The 11,174-nt window shown below is 37.1% G+C and overlaps 1 protein-coding gene across 1 annotated transcript in view; it reads left to right on the forward strand.

Moving 5' to 3' along the window:
- The window catches only part of LOC119828729 (transcriptional-regulating factor 1-like), a 17,652-nt gene that overhangs the window by 409 nt on the left and 6,069 nt on the right, over window positions 1-11,174 (forward strand). Inside the window, exons 2-12 of the mRNA XM_038350972.1 lie at window positions 134-304; window positions 7,550-7,744; window positions 7,813-7,948; window positions 8,020-8,249; window positions 8,323-8,895; window positions 8,985-9,215; window positions 9,301-9,505; window positions 9,578-9,763; window positions 10,135-10,370; window positions 10,719-10,832; window positions 10,940-11,025. Of these exons, the coding sequence (XP_038206900.1) occupies window positions 134-304; window positions 7,550-7,744; window positions 7,813-7,948; window positions 8,020-8,249; window positions 8,323-8,895; window positions 8,985-9,215; window positions 9,301-9,505; window positions 9,578-9,763; window positions 10,135-10,370; window positions 10,719-10,832; window positions 10,940-11,025 (2,363 nt within the window). The remainder of the gene's footprint in view (window positions 1-133; window positions 305-7,549; window positions 7,745-7,812; window positions 7,949-8,019; window positions 8,250-8,322; window positions 8,896-8,984; window positions 9,216-9,300; window positions 9,506-9,577; window positions 9,764-10,134; window positions 10,371-10,718; window positions 10,833-10,939; window positions 11,026-11,174) is intronic.

Below are 11,174 nucleotides of genomic sequence, written 5' to 3' on the forward strand. Positions count from 1 at the left end.
CATCCCTATTCTAATAAAATAATTTTAAGCGAGTGGTTTTAATTGAGTTTCAGAGCTCTTGAATAAATTACGTGTATACTATCTATCAGTTAATATGCCACATTATATGTGACTGCTGTCTCTGAACTATCAGGGACAGTATTGTCAAGTATGTTGCCCCTTACAGACAAGTAACGGATCAGAGAAGTCCAGTGGTACGAGCACAAGCGGCAGCGGAAGCGGGGACAGCTCGCCGCCGCGCACACCCCCCGCACCACCGCCGCCCCGACCCAAGCCTAAAGCCAGGCCTAAGGCTACTAATGCCGTGAGTATTAGATGCTAATATTATACATTAATACATCCTTTGAATGCCTTTTAACGAATATTAAAACGATATAATGTAGCACATACGGAGTATAACTTGAATGACCATTTAAACTATATATGAAAATAATATTTGTATTGTAAATGTGACTAAATCATTCTTATATATGAAACGAACCAATAAAAACTATACTAGCTCTATACTATACTATACTATACTATATACTAGCTCGATAAATGTCGGAGTGTACCAAGACATAAAATATGACTGATTTAGAGCTACGACACCTACGCAGCGCTACGCCGCGTAGCAATGTAGTCTTATGTACACTTACTTACGTCTTATGTACCCGTCGGTTGCCTGGAAGAAATGGCTCATAGCCATAAGACCGCCAATTGTATACAAAATCCTTTTTCACAGTTATTATGATATATTTTGTGTTGTTTGTGTATACAATGAAGAATAAATAAATAACTAAATTATTCTGTAAAATATTTTGCCATTAATTTAATTTATTCAAGAAACGTACGTTTATTCTATATCTATCTTAGTGATTTTTCTATAACAGCGTACCAACGATGGCGAATTATTAATTTGACAAAATTTAGGGTGAAAACAATGAAGTCCGTGGGAAGATTGCGAGCTAGACGCCGAATTCTTATGCTAATCGGCTAATTGTGATACATCGCGGATCGGACTGGTCCACTGCGAAACATCAAATTAAATCGGGCATTCATCCTTTGTGCGCTAAATAATTCATCTGCGGCTCTCCCTCGTCCGCAGCCCGGCGTCCGGCGTCCTATGGACACACGTACCCGACGCGACGTGACTCCGATATCGTAACAGATTTGATTCGTAATTTTATTTGGTTCAGTTGTTGGATAAATCGGAACTGCGTTTAGTAATATCGACTGCAAATAAATTTAATAGTTAACACATAACCCGAATCTATTTTTCATGTACTCCGAGTTTTGCTTCATTGAAAGATAGGACATTACTATTTCTGTGTACGTCCTTTTCAATGCTTTATTTTACTAAAACATAATAGAACGAGAGTGACTATCATCATTATCTAATTTACATTTTTTCTAAATACAACATTATTATTATTGATTTGTATTGTTTTCCACTTCTATATATCACGATTACTGACAGTAGACATAAATAAAACTACACTCTTAACAAAATGCACTTCGTTAAATCAATTCGTATACAAATAATGGCTAACCCTTTGTTTACGCAATCAATGGTCTTTCCTCTCCCTCATAAAGCGGGTAGCAGGGGCTCACGATTCGCGACCGCTAATGCGAGCCACTATCACCTGTTTATAGCCCCAGATTACTAGTTTTGCAACTTACCACCTTACCAAACAGCTATAATTATTCCAAATGTAGTTTGATGGGATCTATAAATTGGTTACCGTGAGAATATTTACAACACTTTTTTGTTAATTATGTGAATGTTAATATTATATTTAATAGTAATACCATCGTCTACTACACTTATACTAATTTTTGTATGAAAAAGATAAAGTTGGTACTATAAAGCGTTATTGAGCATAACCTCCTTTTTATATAGTCTTCATTTTAAGATTTTGCATCGATTATTCACATTTCAATTTATGCGTGTTCCAAAATGTATTCACTTTCTAATACCGAGCTCATCAAAGTTAGCAAAAGCGGTATGTGTTCTGTAATCCGATCTCGTTAAAATTTTGATTAGAAATTACTCATTCATTAAGTAAGGCTTCATCGGAACCGCAGTAAAGAGCAATCGTGCGTGAATTAGTGATTCAATATTAATAACATCAGCAGACTATTGGCGTCAACACCAATAATAACGGAGCTCACCGGCGTGGTACTGTAACATAATTTCTTGGTGAAAATCGATGTCATGAATGACTGATGAGGGGTCGACATAAAACGGCCGTGTAACTACAGCGGCGGGCTTTATTAAAAGCACTCACTTTGATCGCGGGCTCGATTTGACGTCACCTGCAGGAAGCAATAAAGGACGACACAACGCAGGTTCATAATTACAAACGACCCGACGCAGTTATGTTCACAACATATTGACAGCGGTATGCCTTTGAACGAAATAAATCCGCTTTATGCTACTTCATTACGGGGTAGTAAATGACAAATTCGCGTTCATAATTGAAAAATAATTATGCGACAACGTGGTCGCTTCTGTTCGCTCGTCTATTTAGTTTATGTATTCCATTAAAATATGTCTGTTTTTCGATGAAGCAATGTTTTAAACCATATCACTACATAAAATATCATAACTATATACTAATTAAGACGATTACACAATTTTAATCTCTAAAGAAAGCTGTACAAGAACTGTAATTTATGAATGTTTCAAAGATATAGTTTAGCACACACATAACCAACAAAACGGTGAGAATAAAAAACGTAAAAATAACCTGAAAGAATCCTCTTTATATCAACAAATGTACCAAAAAACATAAAATGGTGTAAAAGCTCGGCACCTGCGGTCGTTCAATAAGAGTAGATTGAGCAGGAATGGCCGCCTCTGCGGTCTGCAATTTCTACTCAACGCCCACAAATTGCATTTTGCCGCTTTCTTAAAGCTGTAACACATCGAAAATATTAGAATTTATTTGTGGCTATAAAATTCGCCGTCTTGCGCTTACGATAAATTTTCAAGTAGACAGTATTAAAAACCATAAACTTCGCTTGCATTGCAAGTCTATATGCGAATATAAATATACATCATTATGTCATTGTTGTTAGGAGTTCTTCTAAATTATGTGTATTTTGCTTCTTGAATGATATTTTAATAATTACCTACCTATCAAAATACTTCTTATTTAATTTTATTGATAAATATTATAAATGAATAGCAATTAAAATTTTTTCGCATCATAAAGCTTCTTGTATATTTTGAAAATACCCTGAACGTAACAAATCGATTCGTAGCGTACTTTGGAACTTGTTAAAAATTGTTTATGAATATTTTTATAAAAGAAACACCGTGGCGTGTAACTTTTTCGCACCTTTTAAGTCCTCGAAAAGTTAGACGATTCCAATTTGATTCGTTCCAACTGTCGGAAAGATGTGAATATTTTATTGACGTTCCATATTTCCCTTCACAACAAGAAAGAAAAGTTTTCATACCAATATAAGCGGTATAAAAACATTATACCCTTATATATTGTTTGCTATTATTAATCGAATGTCTCTCTTGAGCAACAACTAGAATTTTAATATAACTTAACAGCTTTCTCCTCTTTATATATTAACACAAGTCATTTGAAAAGTGACTGAGAAAAAGGTTAAAGGCAATAATTGCCAATAGATAAAAACGCTTATAACGTTTCTAATTAATCATTCATACAAGCTAAAAAGCGTAACCCCAATTACGATTTGAAAATTGTAACTTTTGACTGTCGTCTTGAGCTTTGCCTACTCCGCTAATGTGACGTCAGAATGTCGTCCTTCCCCCTGCGTATCGCACGCAAGCACTCCATTAATAATGCAGGGTGACAACGACGCAGGTGGCGCAAGGAGCCGTTCCACCGATAAACGGCCCGATGCATAATTGAAGACGTCTGCCTTCTATCGCTTACGTGACTACCACTGAATCTCTAGCGCAATATTCACCCTATTGGTTAAATATGGATGATTAGCTTTAACTCGAATTTATGGCGGTCTATTTACAATTGTCCTTTTTTCTCAAAGAAGTCCTATATTTGTATCACATTTCTTAAGGATGCGTTGTTAAAGTTGACTTTGATGTTTATATTAGATGAGTTAGATTATAACTAGATTTGTTAGTACTTATCTGAATTGCCTGCCTTTATAAGGCTTAACATAATTTAGAATAGAAGTGTACACGTGATATGTATTAATCCGTAACTACTAAGCAACAAAGTCTAATTGCCTAAGTGTGTCTCAAGTGGGTATTATTCAAAGGTGGAAAATAACTGAACAAACGTTAACTAATTAACAGGTAACGCAACCTGATATTCAACTTTAACAGAGCTTTTCTGATTTCATTAAAAATTAATTAAATTGTGATATAATTATGTCTCAGCCTCATTTTCTAATAATAAATCAGAAAATCACTATTATACTAAGACGCTAAGCTATAAATTGAAAAAATGTTCATAAATCGTCAAAAATAATCATGATAGAGATTCTAAAATACGTTCTCATCTTTTCGTGTTATACCCGGTTTTGGTCAAGTGTTGTTGGATTATCTTTATATAAATTGTATATTGATGATGAAAAGCTTCAATATAATATACTAATATCTATGGTACCGCATAGCGTGACCTCTATTACCGACTTGCGACCTCTCACCTAGCCACGTGGCGCACCCATTGTTAATGTCTTGTGAGCTCAATTCCTATACCATAACACACTATGACTGCATTAAAACGCCACGCTTCTGTTACAATAGGAAGTTTATGCTAACGTATTCAAGCTGCATGAAATTGTCCCTTACGGTTTGACCCCTAAAATCTATATTAACATTTGAACCTTAAGCAAAAATAATATAATAGATAAACAGATGCTTTTTGGTATAAAATATTACAAATACCGAATTTTAGTTGATTGAAAAAAATGAGAAATCAGAAATAAATTCAAATTAATTTTTTTTTCAAAGGTCATCAAGTAACGTGAAATATATCGTATATATCGTTTCGTTAACTGTGTCGACATTATTCTTCAAAAATGAAATTTTACTAAATATTTTAAGAAAAATTACGTATTTTCCATTTACATCAATAAACTTTAAAATTAAATGTTAGAAATATGATAAAGTTTATGATAAAGTAAACACTTTTTTTTTTCAACAAAATTGTTTAAAATCGATACATTTTATCGAACAATCAAGTAATTGTAATTATTTTTCTTCTAATGCAAAAATACGATCTATTTTATTAAAACACCCCATATCCACCTTAATTTATTATTTTTATTAACTCCTTGATCTCCTATTGGAATTGTAAACTTTCACACGATCGTTTTAGCACACCAGCTGCTGCTAATTTCTATTTAGCAAATAGATCTTATTCGCCTTTGATTTCTCATCTAGTGTGAATACATTATTATGCATATGCAAATCACAAGCGATACATTCCCGTCACCCATTGTTGCTGGACTGGTCATTTTATCTTACATTTCGCGAGTTCAAAACATCAAATCGAGGGGTCATCTCTTCGATATCTTTCCCATACATTGTACAATCATTCCATGTTTGTGAATCGTGAGATCAACACCCTGGAGCTTGATAAAGTACGCTAATTTTATAAGACTTATATTAATGTTTCACTTTTTCTTGCTAAGATTGATTACATTTACTCGTGCTGATATAAACTTGTGCCTATAATGGATTGGATCACGCAACTGTTTCAAACACCCACATTTGCTAAACCTAGGGTAAGTCTTCTGCGTATCTTAACTATTGTTATACTATTTCAACACCACAATTGCAATAAATCGACTGATAATCATTATTACAAGTACAAATTAAATAATTACGCAATATAAAATAATAAATGAGTATACGCTTTTAATCCTATTAAGTTGATCTAGTATGCGACATTTGAACTCGTATAAACTTCCAAGTGCACTAGAAAGCGTGAACAAACTAAAACTTTGTACGATATGAACTAAAGAAACTTGTTAATGTTGATTTAAAACCTAAAATGGGAGCATACAGAAAATTTCAGTCCAAGGAACGACTTAACTGCTGTACAAGTGTGATATATGGCAAAAACGCTGTACCACCGCCGCCCGCCCGCTCCGAACATCTGCACCTACCGCGCATTAACCTAACGAGCTGCCCTAATGGCACCCGTTAGGGCTACCATACGCTAAAAAACTTCAAATCAAATAAATTACGCTCCCGACCCACTTTACAGACGTATCTCTAAAGGCATCAGTCACCTGGCAACTCTTATTTGTTGCAATAAAACATGACAACATGATAAATGATTTGTTTGTTTATTGTTTGTTATTAAGCAGTAGTTTTTGGGCGTAAGGATGAATGAAACGCATTTAAATGAAATATATTTGTAAGAATATTAAGAATGTGTATCTGATATGACACTTATATTTATAACTAGGTTTTCGTCCAGGTGTTGAAGACTTACTTAATCTTTCACTTACTTACTTGATTGCAATGCAATGCGAGTAATATAAGAACATTATGAAGGGGCTTTAGTAACTAAAGCATCTCCTCAGTACTAACTTATATTATCTTATTATGATGATAAGTCAATAATGATCAGTCAATAATGACAGATTTAATATAATATAACAAACTCAAAAACATACTTAAATCATTTAAGCAATTTGACATACTCCGCTGATCCAAAAATACATGATAGTCGTTGCTAAAGAAAACCCGAAAAAAAAATTGTCTACATTACTACAAAAAAAATCATAAATCGGGCATGATTGATAATGGCGTTCTTGTATGAACTTAGACCTCTATTTGAAAATGTCTAACAAATCTTTTTATTGCTTTACAATTTAAAGAAACATTCGAGAATTTTAAGCTGTTCCAGAACATCAGATGACGCCCATACTGTAGGATGCGTGAAAAAGTCAAATGTCGTATACATGTGATGTAATTATGGCGAAATTAAACTAACACATTTCGGGTTTATCGACCATATTGAAAAAAAAATATATTTTTTAATTCATAAATCATTGCATTTAATATACATTATCATAACTTTTGAATCACCCCTTGTAAATAATTAGTATTTTGTTAATACCAATATGTCGTTTTTTTCTATCTATATTAGCTAATTATTAAATCTAGTTACATTATATGGCAAGCTAATTAAGTAACTTTCATGACACACGCGTTAGAATCCAGTTTTAAAATTTCATTCAGCGCGCTAGGAAATTCTAGTTTGACATTGCCGCGGTGCGACGGACGTCCACAACTAATTAAAATTCTACGTGAATGAATAACTGCACTGCACAACTTGCACTTTGTGGTAAATTATACTAATAAATACAGCAACATTTTGTTTAAATAGTTACCTTGTAGTTATTCTCGTTTCTTATTTTGTATTTGCAATTTACATTTAACTTTCTTCCTTTTTAAGTCAGCCGAGATTAGGGAAAGTCCATCAAAATCCATTAATTACCCTGCAAAATTATTAACGAGCTGTTCGAGATCGAAAGTTTATCCCCAAATTAGAAAGTGCGTAATAAGTTGGTAAATCTTTTAAGGTTATCGTTAAATTCACAGACGCAGCAGGGAAGTCCAAAATGTGGGAGTGGCACCGCTGCGAGCGGCACGCCAAGCAATGCGACAAGCGTGGGCGGGAGCGGGATTCGGTCGAGCGACATCAAACCAGTCGAATGCAATCTTTGTCACCGAAAATTCAAAAATATTCCCGCTCTCAACGGACATATGCGACTGCACGGTGGATATTTTAAAAAGGTACATCAATTTCGCTCCTATGCATATACACTTAATTCATAAGAATATATCTCTTAACTGTTGTACAGGATTCGGACAATAAGAAGTTAGATAAAAAGGAATCAACCGGACCCCCACTACAAACAGCGTCTGTTTCTGTAAGAGCGCTGATAGAAGAAAAAATCATTAGTCGTCGGGGAGCTACAACGACTACACAGCCAATAGGTAAACTTTGAAAACTTTTAATTCTTTGTATAGTATTTTTCTAGTTGTAATAACAAAGAAAATGATTACAGGTGTTACAGTAGATACGTCATCTCGTTCAGGATTTGCCACACCAGCACCACCACCCCTATCAAATATACGTTCATCATCAACGTCTCCAGCCTCACCTGTTACAACATCGGTACATTTTGTATCGCCAAAAGCCCCGCCAGCTGTCACTTTTGCTAACAATGCTACTTCTAATCCTTCAGTTCATAGAGATTCAACTCTTATTGAACTTTTAAAGAAAGGAAACAGTAAGGTATGTAAAAACGTAATAGAAATATGAAGTTAAAATTGTAAAAAGTTCTAAATTAAGTATAATTTTCTTTCAGGTTGTAAAGCGCTCTGCATCAGATCCAGGACAGTCATCGCCACAACAGGATTTCACTTTTCGACCTGAATTATTTGGAGTGTCATTTAATTCAGATGACGGATACTTTTCACCCGCCCTTAACGAAGATACCTTCCAATTCGCTACGACCGCTGATCAGCTAGAGGAACTAGCGTCGCTAGAAGATTATGCAACCGTAGCGGCATCAATTCATGAGCGATCACCAGTCACGTTCCCGTCCAATCGCCGTTTGGCTGCCGTACTAAATTCACCATTACCAGAATCATTAGCCGATTTCGGAGCTTGTCACGGTGGGCCTGCTATAACATCGCCTGGTATTCCAGGATATACAGAAAATTCTCCGAGCCTTTCTTATGGTGATTCGCCTGGTTTAGCTTACACTGCTGCATCTCCAAGTGGAGGTTACTCAACGCATCCGACACCGTCCCCTAGTTTAGCTTATCCCACACCTCCTGCATCGCAAGATGCTCAATCACCGGCACATTCTGTCCCAAGAGCTTCATCACCACTTACAGCTGCATTTTTTACTGCAACAATGTCTAGTCAAGAAGAGGTAACCACATATATTCATTTAATATAATAAAGTCACATATTCTAGCACTGTTCAGTTCGCAGGAAAATAACGTCATTATTTAATTTTAGGTTGAAGAAGCTCTCGAAGAAGTTTTGCCGGAGGAGTGTCGATCATTAGATGCCTATACATTACAACCTTCACCGACAGCTCGGCGCATGATGCTTAATTCTGAAGATCCTCTCCTATCGAGTAGCCCACGAGATTTTCCTCATCAAAGATCAACACGACGTCATAATCGTTCAATGACACCGGTTTCTACATCACTTCAGCAATGGCAATCTGACCATAACTCTCTTCAAGTGCGTGATATTTATCAGATTATATCTATGTATGTTATATTTTCGGGATGAAATAGCATCTATACGTTAATATTCTCCTATAAAGGTATGCGTGGAAGGTCGAGATCCAGTACCAGCGGTCTTCCTGAGTCCAAATAGTATACCAGCGTCACCACAACGGCGAAAAAGAAAAGCGTCACCAGCTGGCCCTTACCGTTCTCGCATGCGGCGAGTGACCAGCCACTACACACCGCAGCCAATGCTGCAACCAGATAGAGATGGTCCTGGCCTTTATGTAGATTTGCTGAACGGTATGTTCATTTTAAATATTCTAGTTTTGTTCGTAGAATTTTCTTAAAATAATCACCTGTATACGGTTTCAGGTTTGTCTAACTCAGAAGTAGACGTGTTAGCTCAGTTCGAAGATAATCAGAAACCACAAATAAATATTGGGCCGGAACATCAAGCTGATATACCAGAGTTGTGCAACGATCGCATCGACCTCCATCGCGTACCTGAACAGCTACTTTGGGATCCTGGTATCAACGATGCACTAGATGATAACGAAGGTATTTACATACATTTTACAGATAATAAATAACAGAAACCAATGTTACAGATATTTTAATTTCTGTACGTTGTATAACATTCCGTACTGAGTATATACCTATATTGCATATTTATTTATTTCTTTTTTAATATTACTGACCTCTGTTCTGTAATTATTTAGTATAATAAATTAATATCAATACTTGAGTTAATATCTTAAACTAAGTAAAAACACATTATTTCAAATATCACTTCATCCCTCTGAGTCAAAACAAGTTTTGACCACGCGCAATGAGCACAATCCCACTGAGTGGCCCGCCACTGAGTGGGGGGTTCACTCCCCACCCACTGAGCGGCGCTCGCTAACGTGTACCCTTGGGCGCGTCCGCAGTGCGCATGTTCATGGAGCTGGCGATGTGCGCGGCGATGCCGGTGGGCGGGCACAGCCGCGAGAGCGCGCTGCAGACGCTGGGCGAGTGCGGCGGCGACGTGCGCGCGGCCACGCTGCGGCTCATGGCGCGCCCGTCGCCCGCGCCGCGCGACCCGCGCTGGGCGCCGCACGAGCTCGAGGCCTTCCTCGCCGGCCTCGCGCACTTCGACAAGGACTTCTATAGGATCGCCGACTTGGTTAGTCTGCCAATTAATTGTTTATCACGTCTCCCTAGGCTCTTTGGCGCTACGGCGGGGACATGCACGGAATCGCCGACAGATCGAGACGGTTCTTAATTTAGCTCACACAAGTTTTTAGAAAAAAAATCTGGGGCTATTCTAGGTCAGTACATCTAGTGACTTCTTTTCTCCGTACTCTAGTTATTAAAGCTTAAAACAATAATATCTCAGTTCGTGCACTTACTTAGTGCGCCCTCTATTCCTTGTTGTGTGAGGTACTTCTATTTTGAAGAAAACTGTTTTCAATGCATAACAACTATAGCGTCGATAAAAGAAGATAATTTACAATTATGTTTCATTTCACAGATAAGAACGAAAGACTCGAAACAATGCGTGCAATTCTACTACTTCTGGAAGAAAGTAACGAAAGACTACAAAACGTTGTACTTGCGGAGCTGGAGTGACTCGCAACCGACACAAGTAAGCAGTAATACCAACGCAGGACTGCATTTTGTCTTCAGGCTGGTTGATTGAATTCCGCACAAAATTATTCAAATACTTAACTATTGTAACCTCGACTTATCCAGGGTTCGTTAGGCCAGCCGCTGGCGCCAGCGCTCGCCACGTCACCTTCCTTCGAGGGAGAGGAGTTTCCTTGCAAGATCTGTGGAAAGTAAGTGCTTCAGGGACGCGCCATCTTAGCTATCATAACGCGACATCGATCTGCCACCCACTTTTATAACGTAACTAGCTGGTGCGCGGTGCGCGGGCTGCAAGCAGCCCGCGTGGATTTTTGCGTAGACCAGTATTATCAAGACTTAA

Source organism: Zerene cesonia, chromosome 8, assembly GCF_012273895.1.
Source record: "Zerene cesonia ecotype Mississippi chromosome 8, Zerene_cesonia_1.1, whole genome shotgun sequence".
NCBI lineage: Eukaryota > Metazoa > Arthropoda > Insecta > Lepidoptera > Pieridae > Zerene > Zerene cesonia.